The sequence below is a fragment of the Taudactylus pleione genome, unplaced genomic scaffold (assembly GCF_031769625.1).
Source record: "Taudactylus pleione unplaced genomic scaffold, aTauple2 ptg000216l, whole genome shotgun sequence".
NCBI lineage: Eukaryota > Metazoa > Chordata > Amphibia > Anura > Myobatrachidae > Taudactylus > Taudactylus pleione.
The window spans coordinates 4,682,342-4,705,084 of NW_028284618.1; the positions used below are offsets into that span (position 1 = coordinate 4,682,342).

Below are 22,743 nucleotides of genomic sequence, written 5' to 3' on the forward strand. Positions count from 1 at the left end.
AGAGCATCTGCGGAGGGCACTGGGTCTGTCTTTTAAGCTGCATGGGAGTGCCACCTGACCTGGATTTAATATATTAATTATATATATATATATATATATATATATATATATATATATATATATATATATATATATATATATATATATACACACACACACACAAGGTTACCCCGAGGTGGGTCTTGACCCGGCACTCAAGACCCACCTCGGGGTAACTGGCTCCGATGCCTTCCCAGGAGGACAGCACTCCCAACAGATATACAACCAACAACAAGCGGCACTCGGAGACTTTAGCATCAAAGAAAAAGACTGTGCTTTATTCTACGTTTCGGGGATACATTTCCCTGAAACGTAGAATAAAGCACAGTCTTTTTCTTTGATGCAAAAGTCTCCGAGTGCCGCCTGTTGTTGGTTGTGTGTGTAATATATTATATATTTTATTTATATATATATATATATATATATATATACACACACACTCTCACTCTCTCTCTCTCTCTCTCTCTCACACACACATATACACTATATATATATTTCAAACCTTGTCACTCCAAAGAACACGTTTCCACTACTTCACAGCCTAGTGTCGGTGTGCTGTACACCACTCCATCCAGGGGCGTTTCTAGAAAGGAGGGGGCCCGTGTGCAGTCTCTGACACGGGCCCCCTCCTCTCCGCATGGCAGCGCACTGAGCAATGCGCAGCCAACACCGGAGTTATAGACTCTGGGCACTAGAGTGCGCCCAAAAGTCTATAGTGTATGCACAGGTCACCGGGAAAATGGCCACGGCAAGCATTTTCCCTGTACTGCTCAAATTACGGGAAAATGGCCGCCACGGCCATTTTCCAGTCGTTTTACAGTGCCAGACCTCCGGGACGACGTGGGACTCCGGAGAGGTAAGTAATATTATGGGTACAGGGTGTGCGGTGTGAGGCTCCCTGGACCCAGGGGCCCGTGTTCCCCGCACACCCTGCACCCATTATAGATATGCCCCTGACTCCATCCAACGCTTGGCATTGGACTTGGTGATGTGAGGCTTGCATGCAGCTGCTCGGCCATGGAAACTCATTCCATTAAGCTCCTACCGCATAGTTTTTGTGCTTACATTAATGCCAGTGGAAGTTTGGAGCTCTTCAGCAGAGCGTTGGTGACTTTTACGCACCATGCCCCTTAGCTGTCGTTGACTCCGCTCTGTGATTTTACGTGGTCTTTCGCTTCATGGCTGAGTTGCTGTCGTTCCTAAACAGTTCCACTTTCTAATAATATCATGAACTGTCTTGCAAAGGTGGAATGCTATCACAGTACCACACTTGAAGTCACTGAACTCTTCGACCCACTTTGTATCACAAATGTCTGCAAATGGAGCCTGCATGGCTAGGTGCTTGGTTTTATACACCTGTGGCAAACGTCTGATTGAAACACCTCAATTCAATAATTAACAGGTGAGGCTTTTGTCCATATAGATATAGAGTATAAATATTCTTTAGTAAACAAACATTACATTTATATACATTATTATTGCAATGATTCTTTTTACAAAAAAAAGCAATATACTGTACAAACCATGTTACTGTTGAGGCCAATCCAAAAAGGCTCCTTATATTTAGCTAAATGAACCTTCAGAAAAGAGTTGGTGTATTCGTCTAATATGCTGACTAGATCAGAGTCTGAGGCCTTGCACCGCCGCTGTGCTTCATCCCACTTCATCCTGGTTTTAACAATGGTGTAGCTGGAGTCACCATATTGATAAATGTTTGATGATGGAACAGTGGTAGGGACAACTGGTAACGTGGGGTCTAAAAAACAAAAAGGAAACAAGTGAATTAGTTCAACAAACAGCAGCAACCAGATAAAACTTGCCTTAAGAATAATATTTATTATTGATTTATGTTGGTTATTGTTTATAGGGTATAGCTATTTATATTTTTTGTTTTCAAACATGAGAAAAGCCTAGATATTCAGCAACACTTTACAACTTTTTCCAAACTGATCAGAATGTTTTATTATTGATTGTTCTCATCACCATAGAGTGATTCCACTTGGGGTGCTCTAAATTATTGTGAGGGACAATCAGAAATTAATTAGATTGGATGGAACCATATCAAATGATTTCCCCATGTGCATGTACATCACACACACACACACACACACACACACACACACACACTAATATTTAAGTAGCACCTTCTAGAAGATAATAGCTAGAATCTGATTGGTTGCTATGGGCAACATCTCCACTTCTTAAAACTCGCACTTTAATAAATATACCCCTCGGTGTCTATAAATATTCCATTTGCCCATTATATTGAGAAGCAATGTCTCATGCAGGGAAGATAAAAAAGCAGATCCTGGGAACACAAGTTCTACTCTTGTTGGATATTTTCATAAACAAATTTTTTGTTTCTTTTGCTGACTGGCATAGATAGGCACAGATTATATTTAAGTGGGGGAAGTACACCTGAACCTCCCTCTCTCAGGAGGACCCTCCTGGCTGGAGCTACTACGACCCAGCTAAGGCACTGCTCATCTCCAGCCTCCGCCGCCAGCAGCAGTGTGGCAATGGTTGTCATACTACTGATGGTAGAGCTGCTGCTGGGAGCCGAGGCTGGAGACAAGCAAAATTGGCCCCAGGCAGTGGCCGGCATCTGTCTGTTTTTCCCCTGTTTGATCAATAATTGTATTTTATAAGGGATGGTGTGATCATTAAATATATAAGTGGTAGGGATGAGGAGAGAGAGAAGATCATTAAATATAGATTATATTACTATAAGTAGCCATTAAAAATCTTATTTGAAAATGCATGTAGCCATAGGGATCATTGTGCCTTAACCAGTGCTTAAAGTGGTCCTAGAGAAGTGGTGGAACTCATCGCCCCCCCTTGGTGCTTTTTCAAAAAAGGGACACCGCACGCCGAAAAGGGTGTGGTGTCTTGTGACACAATAGTATTTCCAATTCAAATTACGCCACACAGTAGCACAATCTTGATTCACATTACAGCACATAGTAGTGTCCCTTATTCATGTATGACACACAGCAGTGCCCCTTTTACACAAAGCCCATATTTATGCCCCTTATACACAATGACCACAGTAGTGGTGCATCTTATACAATGCCCACAGCAGTAGTGCCCTTTACACACAATGCCCACTGTAGTGGTTCCCCTCATGCAATGTCCACTGTAGAGGTACCCCTTATGCAGTGCCCCCAGTAGTGGCAGTGCCACTTATGCAGTGCCCACAGTGGTAGTGCCCATTATGCAGAGCCCAGAGTAGTGGTAGTGCCCCTTATGCAGTGCCCTCAGCAGTGGTGCCCCTTATGCAGTGTCCCCAGTAGTTGTAGTGCTGCTGCAGTGCCCACAGTGATAGTGCCCCTTATGCAGAGCCCACAGTAGTGGTAGTGCCCCTTTTTGCAGTGCCCTCAGTAGTGGTAGTAACCAATGCAGGGAAATGGCACTGATAATCCCATTTGAATGTATACATAATGGGGGCAGTTGTGTTAGTGATTCTATACCACGAGTATCAGCTTTAGGGGCCTGTGGGCCTGATCCACTACGGATCGCAATATTGCGTACGCACGCAGTTCAACTGTGATAGCAAGCTAAGCGATTGTGATCGCAATGCAAACTTAGCACTACATAAGGACGCCCACTTTGCCATACGCACATCCATAACACTTAGCAGAATAGCAAAACCATCAGTACATTCGAGTACCATCGGACCCATACACACACTTGCACAAGCCCTGACCTTACTCAGAAATTGCTAACAACCACGCGTGCTAGGAGACTTCGCCTCGCAGTGGATAATTTATGCAAGCCCCTGACATGAACGCACTGACACTTCTGTGTTTCGCCGACCACCCCCCATCACCACCCCCAAACGGTGCTTCCTGTCAATCACTCTGCGAGGGGTCTGCATAGCCTCTGCGATCGCAGTCCTGATCGCGATAGCTAATTCACGCACTGCGATGCATACGCATGTGTAGAATGCAACAATCGTCCGATTGCGTACTAGCAACTGAGATCCTTGCTGAATCAATCCCTATGTAATAATAACAACAGAACTGTCAAGATTATTAAGGATCAATTTCACAGTGGATATTTTCTTTTTAATGAAAATATCCCTGCTATGTACTAAGGGAAACTCACAGGGACAGCGGTTACATAACCACTGACCCTGCGAGTTACATCCAGACCATTTTGTAGAAGTCTTTCAGTTTGCACAAAGTTAGTTTCCGCATCTAGCCAGAGCCTGCGGGAGAGGGATCGGAAGATCTCTCTCCTGCTCGCAAGCCTCCATAGGCTTAAAGAACATTGTCCTAAACATATCATCTAGTCAGTGGTGGATCCGGGGGGGGGGGCGATCAGGGTGTCACAGCCTCCGCAGTGTGAAGTCTTGTATTGATGCTGCAGTGGTGCAGCTCCGCCTCCGGGCAGATTGTATATTGCCGGCTGGCCTCAGCTCACCAGTCAGTCCAGCCTGAGGAACTTGCAGTGGCACCCGGCCGGAGCAGGACGACACACCCCCATCCCAGCTCCTCAGTCTCTTGGAGGAGGACCCTGCACATGGGATCTCTGGAAGGTGGGAACAGCACAGGAAGAGTGGCTGCTGGATGGGCTGGCTAGGTAGCTGGTGGCAGTAGCTGGATGTCACTCATCCCCAAATGCTCTGTTTTACACTGCAGTCGCAGCATGCAGCGGATGCCGGACGGCCGCTCTGTTAGGCTGCGCAATGCTGATTGGCAGCGGTCATCCACCAATCACAGTGGTGGGATGTATTCATCACACAATGATAAAGTATGTAGGGAAAACCGCACAACACCAGATAATATATATATCAGGTGCTAGGCCAATGTAGTCAGTATATCAAACCGTCCACTTGCAGAGTTATCCACCAGGGGCTGAAAGAGATGAGGCCAGTACTCAAAAAGAGATGAGGCCAGTACTCAAAATCCAATAAGGTCACCAACAATTTAATCCAGTCATATGGTTCACTGCGACACTGATATAGACAATAAAGGCATCTTCAGCGTATCATACATTACAGATACAGTATCTTAAGCGTCAGCTTTAACTGGGGTCCATCACCCAGTGCCTAGTCCCGACAGCTGTTTCTGTCTCAACCGTCGTCAGGGGATAGCAAGAACAAAGTGCAAAGTGCAGTATATAAATACACATCCCTATCAGTAAAAGAATAGTGCTCACCTGTATAGCCATCAATGGAAACTGCGCCAATCCAGCCGTCCAGGCAAGCGTGCAGCCGCGGTATACACCATCACATGGCGATGATGCTGATGGGAAAACCCCAACAAAATGTCACCCGCGATCACGTGACACAGCGGCCGCACAACAAGCCGGACAGTCAGAGAGCCGCTCTGTGTTCCCATGGTAACCAACCTAACAAAAAACAAATATCTATGTAACATTAAAGACAGCTCACAAGATCATATTAAACCAAGTACATATAGGCAGTCATAAATAGAGCTGTACACTCATGAACCACCACATAGGATCACCCAATCCCCAAAAGTGGAGACAAGAATAATCCCACACCGCGGTCATACATAAACAAGGAGTATCCAAGAAAACATTAAAAAAAAAAGAAAAACATTTAAATAATTAGTAAGGAACCACAACTCCATATACAAACATAGTGTCAATGGCCATCATAATATAAGAGTCCTCAACACACTACAGATAAGATGAGAAAGATAGCTCCTTATTGAGTTCCACCGGTGCCATACATGCAAGTTGGTAAATCCAATGGCACTCCTGTCTAAGTAATGTTTTACTTCTATCACCACCATGACGTAGTGGGGGTACATGATCCAGAGGCATGAAAGTAAAGTCCTTGATGGTGTGGCCGGACTGTGCAAAATGTCTTGCAACTGGCTGCAGCTTTCTTAATTGATGAGCGATGAATCGATACTTTCCTTCACCATACGTATGGTTTTGCCCATATACAATTGTGGTACCCCCAAGTTTGTTCCCAAATAGGGGTCGCCCAATTTTTTTTCTTTTATCTATGTACACATAGATATACTGCAGCCCCATTCCACATAATAGGCAGGTATAGTGAACTTTGACTGACCTTGCTCTCCCTAAACCCCACTGAGCTTGTGCAGACAGGGAGGTAGAAAGTGCCCCTTGGTCAGCGACCCATTTTAGGAGGGAAAATCCTGCCCCATTTATTAGTAGCCTGGGTGTCCAGGCAGAGATCCCTGTAGGCGGCCTGTTGCTGGGTCCCCTCTGTCCACTCATAGATGCCGGACCGACAGGGAGGAGAGTGAGGGAAAGTTTATATAATACCTTTCTCAGGGCTGTCAGTGCTGAGTCTGGGAGGAATTTCTGTAGAAGGAGTCTGGGAAGAATTTATGGAAAAAAGGATTGTCTGTGAGGATTTGTCTGGGGAGTGCCCCTGGATCTGTGAAAAGAGGGGTGCTGTAACCCTTTTATTTGCCCTGGATTACAAATACTGCACTTGGTGCTGGCTGTAAAGAGTGTCTGTGAAGTGTCCCTGGATCTGTACAAATAGGGGAGCATTAACCCCTCTCATTTACCCTGGATTACAAATACTGCACCTGATATGCTGTCTGTAATGAGTTGCTGTGGACTGCCCTTGGAGCTGTAAAAATAAGGATGCTATAACTTTAATGTTGCCCTGGATTACAATTACCAGACTTCATATTAGCCCGGAAGGCTACCTATTCAATCCGCCAGGGGAGGTGCTCTGATGCTGGATGTGAGTCCCTGGAGCAAGCTTGCCTGGGGATTTGCATAGAGCACCCTGCTTTGGAAGAAGCCCCCTCTGAATAAAGGACTGCCTTCCTGAGTGCCTGTTATCAGGAGTCACTGCATATGGTAGTCTGCGCATGCTGGGAGAGAAAAGGATCTGTCTGGGAAGGAGGTCTCATCGCTCCATCGTCGAGGATGAAGCCCTAGCTGAGGAAAAGGTCCCGCCAGTGACGAAAACCCTGCTGGCACCCGCATGGGCAGAAGAAAAGACAGCCCCAGAGGAAGAGTGCTTCAGGACCCCTCCTGCTGCTATGTGTGTTTGCTGGACAGAGTCCTGTGAAAAAGGGATTTTGCACCTGTTGCTCCTTGTAAGATACCTGTCTGCAGCTGGGAGCTCTGGTGCAGTGCCTAGCATCCCAGAGTTGCCCTGGACATCGGAGGAGGCTGAATAGCCACTGCCAGGGGTGAGATCATACCAAAAAATGCCTATACTCTGTCCCTCCACAGCTCCTATCTTCCCTCCATTAAGGCCCTGCCCCTCTGTACACCTATCCTATCTGGGTCCCCTGGGTCTATTGCATTATCCTTTATGCATTATCTTGTGGCTAACCATGATTAGGCTGGGAGACTAGGTTTTGTGTAAAAGCTGGGACTGGGGGTTAGTCTCCCACACAACTGGGTGTAGAAAGGAGTAATAGTGTTTTAAATTAGGTAAAGTGTGTGTGTAGTGATGAAATAGGGGGGAAGTAAAAGATAGGTCACCCCCTCTTTTCCCCAAGAGTTGCATTGGTGGTCATTTACTTTCCTGTGAACCCCTGGCTCATGTCCAGGAGGGGACCTGCCTTATGGGTGTTGGCTCATGTCCGATGCCACTGTGGGTGATGTACAAAGTATTTTATGTCTAGCTTTAAAGTAAATGTAATGCCATGTGATATGTATTTGGCTCGGTTTACTGTTTGACTCGTGTGTTAACTAAAGGGTTGATAGTGGCCCTCCGTGGCCCTTTATCTGTTATAGCACTCTGTAAAGCTGTTCACTGCTTGCTGTGTTATTATTGTCAATTCTGATTAATATTTTGCTTGCATGAATGTTTGAATCTTTGGGGTTAATATAAATTGTCTCTTATACACTGCTTGGCCCGGTATCCATTTCAAAGTCCATTCATGCTGCTGTAATTTATATTACATTTGCTGTCATCTCATTAGCAAAAGATGTATGCTTACTGTGAATCTGTTGCTTTGTCAATTCCCGTGATGTAATGTACATTACTTGTTTATTTAGCCCTGTGTAACCCCGGCTGGCAATTCTGGTAGTAAAAGTTGCATTATTGTGCTTGGGCCATTTACTCTGCGTGAACTGTTAGCCGTTACAGTCGGAGAACTACAAGTACCAGCCTAACTTGCATGTGCTTTATTGAGCTTGGGCCATTTACTCTGCATAGACTGTTGGCCGTTACAGCTGGAGAACTACAAGTACCAGCCTAACTTGCATGTGCTTTATTGAGCTTGGGCCATTTACTCTGCATAGACTGTTAGCCATTACAGCTGGAGAACTACAAGTACCGGCTTAACCTGCGTGTGCAATATTGAGCTCGGGCCATGTACTCTACATGAACTGTTAGCCGTTACAGCCAGAGAACTACAAGTACCAGCCTAACTTGCATGTGCTTTATTGGGTTTGGGCCATTTACTCTGCAGGAACTGTTAGCCGTTACAGCTGAAGAACTACAAATACCAGCCTAACTTGCATGTGCTTTATTGTGCTTGGGCCATTTACTCTGCGTGAACTGTTAGCCGTTACAGCTGGGGAACTACAAGTACCAGCCTAATTTGCATGTGCTTTATTGTGCTTAGGCCATTTACTCTGCGTGAACTGTTAGCCATTACAGCCGGAGAACTACAAGTACAAGCTTGGCCTGCATGTTTTGTTTTCCACGTTATTCCTCAGCAAAAAGGGAGCGTTAACACAGACTGTATTTTTAAACTATAGGCTGCTGGTGCACTACTGATATAAGCCTAACCTGCATGTGTTTTTTTCCCACGTTTTTCTTAGCAAAAAGGGAGCGTTAACACAGACTGTATTTCACAGCTATAGACTGCCGGAGCACCATTGATTCAAGCTAGAGCAGCAGGTTTCACATTTAGGTCTCTCATTGTTTTGGTAAAGTTCTGCAGGAATTGTGGTTCTTGTAGTTAACACTTGCTTGCCAGCTGGGGTCACCGGTAGATGACGGGGAGGTAATAAATAAACACCTTGTCATTGAATAGTGTAGTTTATTTCATTCCATATGTATATGGTAAATATCTCCTCTCATTTGTTGTTAAATATTAACAAATAATAAAATTGCGTTGTACCTTCCCTCCTGACTGGTCATTGTGTGTGCAAAAGGGGAATTCAGGCTTGCCTCACTGTCACGGTGTGTCCTATCTGAACACGGGGAAATCGGCCACCCAAGCCATCCAAGCACACCTGAACCTGGTGCTAGTGGTGCAGCACTGTACAAACCAGTCAGTACATCACAATTTTTTTTTTTGCAAAGGCATTGAATAACATAAGTGACAAACTTAGTTTCACATGTCATCCTGTGTCGTAATTGATAAGACACTCCTTGTGTTGGGTGCGAGAAAGTCTTTCCTACTTTCATATATCTGCAATTAACACAATTGCCACATTTGTAAGCACCCATCTGTAGACTAAGCCATCTCATGTTGGGATGTATTCACACACTGATTGGTGGATGGCTGGAACTATCCACCAATCAGAACGCAGGAGCTGCAGGCATCAAGGAGAGCAACACTGAGAGATGATGGGTCCAACCAAAAGCAGCCTGGTGAGGATTAGCGATTTAAACATACTGATATTTAACAAGAGGTGCAGAGGAGAAAGTGCAGGGTTTTTAATCAGTGAGTGGGGGTATTGCATATTTGGATTATGTTTTTCAATGAAGATTTAGGGTATGATTTTTATGAGTCAGTGGGGACTGGGGAGGCAGATCTATGGTATACACTTTAATAAGGGAGATAAACTCTGATTTGGGGTGTGATTTCTAATGTGGGAATATGGGTATGTGTGTGTACAGTGCCTTGCAAAAGTATTCACCCCCTTTGGCTTTTTTTACCTTTTTTGTTACATTACAGCCTGTAATTTATTTATTTTTTTAATCTGAATTTTACATGATGGATCTGTACAAAATAGTCTAATTTGCTAAAGTGAAATGAGAAAAAAAAAATATATAAAAAATAATCTTTATAAATACAATTCTGAAAATTGACATGTGCATATGTAATCACCCCCTTTGCTATGAAGCCCCTCAAAAGTTCTAGTGCAACCAATTACCTTCAGAAGTAACATAATTAGTGAAATGAAGTTCACCTGTCTGAAATCTGAGGGGTCCATTTACTAAGATTCAAGATGGTCCCGATTTTCAAAGTGATTTAACTCGCTGGAATTCGCCAAAATTCAGGTGATTTAATTCCTTTTCTTTTTCCAAATTTACCAACAGGCTATTTGAAGCTAAACGAGTTTGCCGATGGTGAAGCAGAATGAGATATCTCTCCCGAGTAACTCGTTTTGCATGAGATTAATCACCCGAGATTGCAGTGTTTTCTCTCTGCAAATCTCTCCTGAGCTAGCAGCCAGCACATATCAGTGAGATATGTGCTTGCTGCTTGTTTGTTAACCCTTGTAAAAAATAGAGAAATGTTAAAAAAAAAAAATGATGTGAGGTCCCCCCCAAAAACACTAACCAGCCCTGGGCTTGGCAGCCTGTCCAGGTTCTTAAAAATACAATGAAAAAAATGTGTAGGGTTTCACTGTATTTTAAGAACCAGCACAAGGCAGCAGAGACAGAGCTGGTTTTAAACATAAGGAGAAAAAAATGACATGAGGTACCCCGTATATTTAAAACCAGCACTGACCCGTTCTAACGGGGGACTGATGCCACGGCCAGGGGTGCCCTTTCACCGGGACCCCCAGCCGCGGCATCAGCACTGACCATTAGTCAGCCCAGGCCAGGGATCCCTGGGGAGTTGGTGACCCCCCCCCCTTGCTGGTGGTGGGTTGATAGAGTTTTGTGTTGTGTAAAAAATAGATTGTTCATCATTGTCTTTACAGTGGAACTACAGGTCCCAACCAGCCTACCCTGCATGCTGGTACTTGGAGAACAACAAGTACCAGCATGCGGGGCAATAAGGGCCCACTGGTACCTGTACTTCACCTGTAAAGAAATGGTAAAATAAACACACAACACACTGTGATAATAAAGCTATATTACATACATACATACACATACAAACTCACCTGGTTCCAGATGTTCACGTCCACTTGTCATCGTAAAGTATCCATTTGGAATTACCTGTAAAAAAAGATCCAATATTCACCTCTCTGTCCCACGATGTTCTCCGTAGAAATCCAATACGGGCCCCTGATACAGTGTAACAGCATGCTTCTGCATGCTGTTACACTGCGCTATTGTCTGCTTGTGGGAACGAGCAGACTTCAAAGGCGGGCTGCCGGCCGATCAGCAGTGGCTAACATTAGTTGCCACTCATTGGCTGGGACCCACGTGGGCTTAGCCAATGAGTGGCTCCTCCACGAACCTGGACAGGCTGCCAAGCCCAGGGCTGGTTAGTGTTTTTGGGGGGGAACCTCACGTCATTTTTTTTTCTCACAATTATCCCTATTTTTTTACAGTTACAGAAAGAAACATACACAAATCACAATGATTTGTGTATGTTTCTGATCATCTCGCCGCTCAGTTTGAAAAGTGATTTTGACAGAGAGTTTGCTCCTATCTCACCCGAGCTTGTTATCCCAATTTTTGGTAAATTGGAGAGATGCATGTTTTAGGTGAAAAGTACTTCCGATTTGCCCCGATGGTGATTTGATTCGAGATTGCTATCTCACCCAAGTTTTACGAGTGAGATGATTGAAATCTCTATCTAACTCACCCGACTTTTGCCTTTAGTAAATTTGCAAGCAGGGAAAAAAAAAAATCAATAAATCTCCCGAGATGGTAATCTCGACCTATCTCGGTTGTTAGTAAATTTACCTCTAAGTGTCACATGATCTGTCAGTATAAACACACCTTTTCTGAAAGGCCCCAGAGGATGCAACACCACTAAGCAAGAGGCATCACACCATGAAGACCAAGGAGCTCTCCAAACAAGTCAGGGACAAAGTTGTTGAGAAGTACAATTCTGGGTTCGGTTATAAAAAAATATCCAAATCTTTGATAATTCTCCGGAGCACCATCAAATCCATCATCATCAAATGGAAAGAACATGGTATCACAACAAACCTGCCAAGAGAGGGCCGCCCATCAAAACTCACAGACCGGGCAAGGAGGGCATTAATCAGAGAGGCAGCACAGAGAGCAAAGGTAACCCTGAAGGAGCTGCAGAGTTCCACAGCAGAGACTGGTGTATCTGTGCATGTGAAAACAATAAGCCGTACACTCCATAAAGCTGGCCTTTATGGGAGAGTGGCCAGAAAAAAGCCATTACTTGATACGTGATAAAAATAAGAAGACACGATTTAAGTTTGCCAAAAGGCATGTGGGCGACTCCCCAAATGTATGGAGGAAGGTGTCCACCAAGGAAAACTCTATGTCTGAGCAAACCCAACACATCCCATCACCCCAAAAACACCATCCCAACAGTGAAACATGGTGGTGGCAGCATCATGCTGTGGGGATGTTTTTCAGCAGCAGGGACTGGGAAAGATGAATGTTGCTAAATACAGGGATATACTTGAGCAAAACCTGTTTGTCTGCCTGTGATTTGAGACTGGGACGGAGGATCACCTTCCAGCAGGACAATGACCCGAAGCATACTGCTAAAGCAACACTCGAGTGGTTTAAGGGGAAACATTTAAATGTGTTGGAATGTCCTGGTCAAAGCCCAGATCTCAATCCAATTGAAAATCTGTGGTCAGACTTGAAGATTGCTGTTCACAAGCGGAAACCATCCAACATGAAGGAGCTGGAGCAGTTTTGCCTTGTGGAATGGGCAAAAATCCCAGGGGCAAGATGTGGCAAGCTCATTTATTATTATTTATTTATTTATTTATTACCAGTTATTTATATAGCGCACACACATTCCGCAGCGCTTTACAGAGAATAGTTGGCCATTCACATCAGTCCTTGCCCCAGTGGAGCTTACAATCTATGTTCCCTATCACATGCTCACACACATACACATTAAGGTTAATTTTTATGTTTTGGAGCCAATTAACCTAGCAGTATATTTTTGGAATGTGGGAGGAAACCGGAGTACCCGGAGGAAACCCACGCAAGCACAGGGAGAATATACAAACTCCACACAGTTAGGGCCGTGGTGGGAATCGAACCCATGACCTCAGTGCTGTGAGGCAGTAACGCTAACCATTACACCATCTGTGCTGCCCTATAGAGACTTGTCCAAAGCGACTTGCAGCTGTAATTGCCGCAAAAGGTGGCTCAACAAAGTACTGACTTTAGGGGGGTGAATAGTTATGCATGCTGAAGTTTTCGGTTGTTATGTTCTCCTAAATGTTGTTTGATTCACAATATAAAAAAAAACACAACTTCACAGCTGTAGGCATGTTCTGTGAATGAAATGATGCACACCTTCAAACAATCCGTTTTAATTCCAGGTTGTGAGGCAACAAAACATGAAAAATGCAAAGGGGGGTGAATACTTTTTCAAGGCAATGTATGTCTGTGTATATATATATATAATTTGTTATATAGTTTGAGGGCGTATATATGGAAACCCCTCCCTACAAAAGCTGCATTTGCCCCTGCGTAGTGTTGCCTTCCTCTCCTGCTGGAGTCCTATTGCACCCATTTCAGCTCCTCTCAGTGAGGGGAGAGAAGATCAGAAGTGGGCGCAGCAGGACTCCAGTAATGGAGGGAGAGGTAGGTTGGTTTCCGGTCAGGTTGTTGAGGTCATTCAGAGCCGTCCCTGACACCGCCATGCAGTAAAAGCTGCCAAGTCCTCCAAATAGGACACACACAGAACAATTGTACAGTATGTAATATATAAGAATTATCGCGTGCTGATGGGATAGGAAACATGATGTTCCCACGATAGATGTAGTGATGTTGTATGAGCTTGACCCCTCTCTACAATAGATTATATACGAATTTCTGTACGCCAGTGAGGACAAAAATAAGAACTGAGTTGAGCAGAACGGTGACAGCCCAGAATGAGTAGGCTGGGAGAGTTGGGACTGAAAATGGGAGAGGGCAAGACTGGAAGTGGGAGGAGACATTAGTAGAGAGGGGAGGAACCAGGATTAATTTCTAAACCACCTCCCCTAAAAAAAATGTCTAGATCCGCCCTTGCATCTAGTGTGTACCCAGCAGAATAGGGCCAAACTCCGAAAAGTTTAGCTTTCTTGAGTTTGGTACATAGGGCTGAGGTTGTAGATCCCATTAATAATAACGGGAACTGCGATTTGCAGTGCTAATTAATTACTTGACACAGTAGACATACAGGCAGGTAATCCTGGAGATATGCGAAAAAATTAAGAGACACAAAAGTGATCTTATCATATTTAATAAGCACTGCCGCAATACCGTCACCATACGACTGTATGGCAACGGCGAGATTGCTACATGTATGGACAAACTGTAGGAAAATATCTCTGCGATAATCGCATTTGATGCCACCATATAATACATCTCCTCCTCGCATGTGTAAGGGCTGTTTTTCACTCCCTAACTCACAAGGCCCAGGGATACAGAGTTGGAAAGTAAGAAAGCATGTAACTGTGCACCTCGGCAAAGCCATGCTGCACTGCAGGTGGGGGCAGATGTACAATGTGCAGAGAGATTAGATTTGGGTGCTCCTACAGCCTTGCTGTAATCATTGGTGTTTGTAGCTCGTCTGGGTGATGTCACATGGAGGGGGTGTGGCCTGCATCGGGCACCACAAGCCTTATGGAGGGTACACACGGTCAGATTTTCTGGAAGATATGAACGATAACGATTGTAAAAATCATTACATCTTTCATATCGTTGACATGTTTGGCATGCATCGATGAACGATGCGTGTGCCCGCATGTCAGATAACGATATCTGCTGTTTGAAGTCAGATTTGCACAATATCATTCATTTAAATTCTGTCAGAAATCATTAATTGTTCATGAAATCGTTGGTAAAATTGTTCAAATTGTTTATCGTTGATCTAGCAAGTCTGACCGTGTGTATGCACCATTAGTTACGGCTCTGTTCTATTGAACGAACTTCCATTTTGTAATGGCATTTGGCGAGTGGTTGCACACTTAGGTAAAAAATGTGGCTCTGTACATGGGCTCTATTGAAATAGATGATACATACCTTGAGATTTCTGGCATATGTATCCATTAACAAAATTGCAATACTCTTCAATCCATCTACCAGCATCCAAAATCGAACCACGTTTAACAGCCACACAATCGTCCTACATGAAAATCATCAGAGGAGAAGGTTCTTCTTAGAAAACAAATACAAATTAGAAATTTCTGCAGCAATTTTATAAAATGGAGTCGAGTTTTTAATCCATGTTTTGGAGCATTGTTCTGCTATGCACTGTATTTTATGTGTATTCTATTTCTACTCTATGTATTCTCTATATATGTTTCAGTCCCTTCTACTAATACAGTAATTGTGAGGTAAACAACGGACCTGGATCTGGGATGGTTTATGGTACATGAAACACAAGTTGGGAAATCACCAGGACGCCATAATCCCTGTACCTAGTGAGTTGCGGTGTTTACCCAGATCGTAGTACCAGCTCTGGGAGATCAGAGCGTCATGGTGGAAATTTCCAAGGTTTGTTCTGCAGAATATCCACCTCCTTCCACATTCAGCTACAAAATGTTACACATTCACTCGCTCTGAATCAGGGCCCTCCTCCCTGAAAATGGAGCGGCCTTCTGGCCGCTCGCATAGCTGTGGGTGACCACCCACAGCATATGCGAGCGTCCATGATGATGGTCACGATGGTCTTGACCATCGCGACCATCGGGCTTGTGATGGAGACCCTGCAGTAGGGTCTCGCTGCCGCAAGCCCTGGAGTGATTTTGGCTCTATCAGAGCCAAAATCACTCCCACTGACATCACTAGTGATGTCAGTGGGGCCGGTTTCAGACGGTAGGCGTTCCCATGGGAACGCCTCCGTCTGGCAGGCACGCCCCCGGCATGCCCACCAAAGGGAGCGTGCTGTCAATCAACATCGACAGCACGCCCCCTTTGGTGCGCGACCCGGAGCGATGGAGAGCCCATCGCTCGCCGGGTCTCGCGCATGTGCACGACAGAGCTCCCTCCGTCGTGCACATGCGCAGTGGTGGAACATCGACCCGATTGCGAGCGAACTTCCCTCGTGAGCGGGTCTGAATGACCCCCTTTGGCCTCAAGTGTTCACCAGTCACAGTCCTTCCCCAACCACAGCAAAATGAACTGAGTATCGTTGTCACAGCTCTATGCATAGTGCGGAGGGCAATCCGCGGAATAGGGAATCAAAAGCATGAAGCAAAAATTCTGTCCTAGTATCTTCACCACTCTGCAAAATGGCCTACAGTAATTTGACACAATACTTTATATTTTGCAGCCATTTTGCGCATATCGAGCCCATATCTTACACATCTATCTGCAAATCTGTTTTATTCTTGTCACAGGTGGGTGCTCTCATCTGTATCATACTTACAGTAGCACGGTTAGGTGCTTTTTATGACCTTGGAAAAAGGGCACCTGCAAATGCTCTGCTCTAACAAATGCTACCGAAAGGTGCAATATTCTCCCCCTATATGAATATGACATGGCCCAATCCCACTTTAGAGCTTGGGAAAAGATTTACTGTATGTAGTGAAACAGCTCTTTGCCCTTCTGCCCGGAAATGCTGCTAAATATGTGTCATCACACCCCATTATCCAATATATGTAATAACACTCTGCAAAACGGATTTTAGTATTTTAGTATTTGCATTGCTCTGCATAACTAGGTGCTAAGTAAGAAACGACCTCACCCCACCCAGATGCCAGCCATGTTTATCAGCAAGCCATTGCACTCTGACAGAAATCTAGTAGCACCTGCGCAATTTGGCACAACATGGGTGGTGTGTTAGTGTCATACTCCCCTGACATCTTATGTTTTGTAAATGAGGCCCAAAGCCTGCTGTATAGAGTATGTATTGACAGCCCCAAAGAGACTTTGTATAAACAATGTACATTAGAGAACTACTTACATAGCGAGAAAAGTATGATCCGGATGGATGACCTTTGGCCCAGTTTGTATAAAGCACTCCACTTTGATCCGTCCAAAGAAACTTGCCTTCTGTATTGATATCATGCATTCCAATCCAGACATCAACATTAATATCTTTTAAATGACTAACCAGGAAAGCTAGAAAAAAAACATATACAGGTATGTGTATTTGTATATATCCACTAGTATCCACAATCCCTGTCCACGCTCGGCTCTGCCCTCCTCTCTGGCTGGCCCCATTCCTCCCCCCCCCCCATACCCTCCCCATCGTGGCTCTGTGACTGCAGCTCTGCCCTGCCCCCATTACTCCAACTGCTCTTCCCAGCAGCCAGTCCTCCTTTCTGGAGTCTGGAAGTTTGTTCTGCTCCCTCCCATGCTGGGTGCAAAAGATCAGCTCTGTCCGCACAATATGATCGAGTAAGTAAGTCTGCCCATGTAACTCCCATGATACTCCCACAAGACAGAACAGTTTTGTGCCATCTCATGGCCATCATCCAGTTACCACCCAGAAATGTCCATTTTATGGAAAGTGTGGCCCATTGATGGACAGATCAATTCCTTGGGTGTGGATAGAAAAATCTATAGTGTTTAGATAGACAGTCAATAGGTCGACACCAAATGTTCGACAGGGTCAAATGGTCGATAGAGTCAGACGGTTGACTGTTAAATGATCGACATGGACTAAGGTTGACAGGGTTAAATTGTCAATATGGTTAAAAATGTTGACACACAAATGATTGACACAGAAAAGGATGACACATTTTTGTTTATTATTTTAACCCTCCCCCTCCCCCTAATGTCCTGCTGATCGCAGATTATTGAGTATCGGCAATCTACACGTGCGCAGGGCCCATTCTGCACATGTGCAGAATGGGTCTGCGATCACGCACGCAGTCCGGCAGCAGACTGTCAGTGATTGACAGTCTGCTGCCAATTCTGGGCAGGTAAGGGGCGTATATGGCCTCCGTTTCCCAAAATGGAGGCAAGTTGCCGCCATTGGGGGAAGAGCGGAGAGGCCAGGATCTCAGTTGGCTGACGTAGATCTCCTGGCCTCTTTTAATTATCTGTGGCTGCTGGCTTGCGTGACCTCATGGTCACTCAACCGACCAATAAGATCGCAGATGATTCGATGCTGCGTCCTTGGATGCAGCACGGATCAGTAATGCATGCAGGAGACATTATGCCTCCTGCTGCATTACCATATTAGTGCTATCGCAGCTGCTACCATGTTAGCAGCTGAGATAACAAATCCGCAGTTGAGTTACCCCCGGTATTCTGAAATCCGTAAGATCCGTCCACATATCCACTTGCATGCGAAATGATATATTGCCAATAGTTGACACATTGCTCTCTTAATCCAAAAAATTATTTAGGTGCCAACCAGAATAAACTAATATTAAATGTCTTACCTTGTACTAGGCCATCATGTATGCTGGCCAAATTTCCTCCAAATGTTAGACACACATCTCTTGCTTGTTGCCAAACAGTCACGTCTTCCTTTTTTCCAAATATTCTATAACACTGAAGATAGATCATATATAATTATATTACAGTTCTCTGTCCTATGATATCTGAATGGTCACTGACTGCCTATATCACATGAAGAGGATACAAATGCAATCCAACTAGTATAAAATTAATTACAGATAAAATGTGTAATATATTTCATGAGGGAGTCGAAAAACAGGATTGGGGCTCATTTAATAACATTGTGCAAGTATAATATGTTATATAACAAAGAGTAAAGTGGGCAGAAATGGGGTTGAACTGAGTTCCATCACCTCTAATGGTAGGTGGAACTAGTTCCACCTCCCCAAAGTCCCTGCACAGAAGTCCCACAGCCACTCTCTGTCTGCCTAGGGAGTCTCAATTTCTTCAGAGGTCCCTTATTTCAGGGAAACCAGCATAAAGGTAAGGAAAGAATCAAGCGAGGGCAATACATAGGGGTTGCAAAAAAAATTAGGTATCGAAGTGACACAGACTAGTTTTTAGGGACCCCATAAAAAAACTCGGAGGCACAGCAGAAAAATAATACTGATGATGTAGAACTTTTTTTTTCTTTTTAAGTAATCTAGCATTGTAGTCTCAGCTGATGGCAGGAGTGCTAAAAAAGCATCTAAAATGTATTTCACACTGTCATAGCCCCAAAAGCTTCTGGGGTGTAGGCGGCCCCCAGGCTCCAGATGGACAGGGGAACCAGAACAAAATAAATCCCCAAAAGCCAGGTGCATCAGCGTGGGCTCCCTGTGGGGTCTATTTACTAAGTAGCATTAGGAGACAAAGTGAAAGGAGATATCAGCTTCCAACTATAATTTTTCAAACACAGCCTGTGACATGGCAGTTAGGAGCTGATTGGCTGGTATCCAGAGGAGTAGCGTGTAGCCAGGGTGCCTGGAGCATGTGCGTGCTATGGTGGCCCCCTCAAGTACAAATAAAGATTAGGGACAGTCTCCTGTAGTAATGCCCATATGAAGTGCCCCCTGTAGTGATGCCCATAAACAATGCCCCCTGTTGTGGTGCCCCCTATAGTGGTGCCCATATGCAGTGCCCCCCCATGCTGTGCCCACTGTAGTAGTACCCATATGCAATGCCCCCTGTTGTGGTGCCCATATGCATGGCCCCCTGTAATGGTGCCTATATGCATTGCCCCCAGTAGTTGTGCCCCTTTGCCCCTTAAATTTATGCCCCTGTAGTTCTTCCCCCCCATGTAGTTCTGCCCGCTCCCCCCAGTACTTACCTGATCCATCGTGGCCATCGTCCGGGCTGTCGTTGCTACTGCCGCCCTGACTGGACCTATCTAGATCCAGCAGGCGCGGCCGTGCAGGCTCCTCAGTGCACGGGTGATGTCACCCACGCACTGCATCACTGGGAATGCTGGCCTCTGAAGTGATCAGATGCTTCCTTAGCCTCCGATCACTTCAGAGGCCAGCATTCACAGTTCAGTGCTGGCACCAGCAGGCTGTAAGCTTAGACAGCTGCCGGTTACACAGCGCACAACGCCTCTGGACACCTTCAGCACCTTGAGCTTGTGCTTCACTGGAACCGCCCTCCCTATGCCTCTGCTGGTATCTTATCTCATTTCACTTTGTCTCTTAACACTGCTTAGTAAATAGACCCATGTGACAGTACACAGCATTGGGAGCCCTGCCATTTCTGGCTGGCATTGTAGGTAAGTGCAGCGTGGAGGGGGAGAGATGGGGTGCACAGTGTGTGATGATGGATGGGGTGTGCAGTGTCGGATGGGGATGTGAAATACATAGTGTGGAATGGGGAATAAGATGTACAGTGTGGGTGTGGGAGCATAATGGTGGAAGATGTGCGCATCTTCCCATATTGGTGGGAATCATGATGACGGTGGGAATCCTGATCATGATTTCCACTAAAATGGCTGTCAAGCTTATGATGCATCCGTGCATATGGTCACCAGGCATTAATAAGTCTTCTATTGGTCTAATTGCATTGCATATATGACACGTACATAACTTTTTAAGCATGGCTGTGTTTTAAAATAACCTTTATTACTTTTTTGCACTAAGAAGGTGGTGTGCTGTGCTGGTTTCTTTTTTTTTTAATCTCATTTGAGGTAGGAGGTGACGATATTTACTACATTATGTGATTGCAGCAACCCAATATTTGCTGAAAGTGTGTGTGATTTTCCCCTTTGGAAATTTACTGTATATATCTCAAATGTATATGTTTTCTGTTGTTTCTTTTATTTTAGTGCAAAGCCGGACTTTGTTGCTTCCCATACTGCAAGTTGTCAGCCAGCCCGTCTTTAACAGTAACTTAGCTAGCTTTAACTATAAGTTCTAAGCCTCCAGCAAAGTACAGCTCATGAAAATTATGAAAACACACAGCAGGGGTTGGCTGCCAACTTTTAGCTTGGGGGGCAAGTCCAGAGACTGGCCGATAAGTAACGGCTTATCCTTTCCATGGTCCTGCCTAAATTGGAGTTACCTATTTTACTGAGGCTTCATGTAGTGGCCTCCTACCAGGGGTAGGCAATAATAAGGGTGGCATTTAGATCCCCTTGGCCGAAAGGACCTTTCCCATCAGGCCGCTGGACAATGTTAACATCTATTAACAAGCGAAGCAAGGCTGTGATTGTACAATGGATACCAAATAGTTTCAAAATCTTTTGCTTTTTTTAATTATTGTTTTATTAAATATCCCCAACAGGTCATATTTTCTGGATTTCTTGAAACAGACACAGCTTCAACCATCTGTGGTGGCTAAAGCTGGGTACACACTGAACAATGAGTACCCAGTGCTATATAGTGAGCAGCAAGACCCGTATAGACACACTTGCAGATGCTGACAGCGACGGCGGGGGCCATGTTGCAGTCGACAGCATAGCCCCCGCTGTAGATATCGCCCATTGATCCTGCATGCAGGTCCGATGGGCAATGTCGCTGACAACACGCTGGAGTGACATAGCAGGTATACACTGGCCGGTGTGCCCAATATGTCGTCCTATACACAGGATCAGATTAAATATTTTTTAGTGTGTCCCCGACATTAAGATTGCACTGTTTAAACAATGGATTAACAATGGGGCGGATGGAGCTGCAACTCCAAGCCTCCCAGCAGAATTGGCCCACAGCAACTGCCTTGTTGTATCTGCTGCTGTTCCACAGCAGCCTGTCAGTGGACCCTTAGGTCTAAAGTGAAGTGGTTTACTGGACCTCTGATGTAACAACAATGTGACTCAGGACAAGGGGGAGGAGCAAGGTTCAGAACAGGGGGCCAAAAGTGTCCCCTCACCATGCTTTGGGCACGGTGGCTCACTTTGCTTGCCACAGGTTTAGATTCTTCCTTTATGCCAACATGGATAGGAACACTGGTAGCTGACAGACCCTGCTGTAGTGGCTGTGACGTCAGAGGTCTTTTCTCCAACTTGGATCTAGCAACAACTAACAGGGGATGTCTAAGGCCCTGGTCACAAGTCACGACCTCCTTTCATCACTCCCAGCTGTGGCACTGGCAGAACAAGCTCTGTCGCTGACATAAAATTGGATAAACAGGCGGTGCAGTGGAAGGCTTCATAAGCACCACACATGCAGTGACCCGGCAGCTGTGCCATGTGTTGTTTGGACATGTGACATCACAAAAGTGCCACCCTGCCAACACCGCGCTGCCTTGAGGAAAGCAGCAGCACAGAAGCGACACAGGAAGCTTCATGAAGGTGGCCAGAACCAGGCAGACTGACTGAGCTGAAGTATAAGTCCTGCTGACTCCAGCCTGGCTGCTGCTGAACTATGGGGCTTATTCAGCATTGCACGCAAGTGCAATGCTGAATGCAGATTCACGATTATCAAGAAACTGCACGTGCGCAGGACCCATTCTGCTCCTTTGACGCCTCTGCTTGATTTACATATAGAGGCATTTAAAGGGTGGTGCGAGGGTGGGGGCCGCTGCCATGCACGAAAATGGTGGCATCTCCACCCTGTTCTTAGGGAGTGGCAAGGCAAGGGACTGCGTCTTCGGCCTGGCGCCATCCACCATTGTTACCACCGATGGTCTTGATGGTCATCCCAACTTCGGTCGCAACGCTGGGATTGCAAATGCAGTAGGGGTGTCATGCACCTCCTGCTACATTTGCATATTAGCTAGTGCGCATGCGCCGTCTACCAAAGAGCTGCATTGTCTGCAGCCCCTAGGAGCCAGTTAGGGCTGGTGGTAGGCAGAGTAGTGGTTTCCTCCTGGAAACCACTCTCTGCTAATAGCAGCCCGGACTGGCAGTCCCAGGGGGAGGAGACACCGACCCCTGAGACTGCCTGTTT

At 45.3% G+C, this 22,743-nt stretch overlaps 1 protein-coding gene across 1 annotated transcript in view; it reads right to left on the reverse strand.

The window, feature by feature from the left end:
* The window catches only part of LOC148517457 (macrophage mannose receptor 1-like), a 273,872-nt gene that overhangs the window by 45,012 nt on the left and 206,117 nt on the right, over positions 1–22,743 (reverse strand). Inside the window, exons 21-24 of the mRNA XM_088478603.1 lie at positions 18,370–18,481; positions 16,941–17,098; positions 15,056–15,158; positions 1,563–1,795 (exon numbers count right to left, since the gene is read on the reverse strand). Coding sequence (XP_088334729.1) covers positions 1,563–1,795; positions 15,056–15,158; positions 16,941–17,098; positions 18,370–18,481 — 606 coding nt within the window. The remainder of the gene's footprint in view (positions 1–1,562; positions 1,796–15,055; positions 15,159–16,940; positions 17,099–18,369; positions 18,482–22,743) is intronic.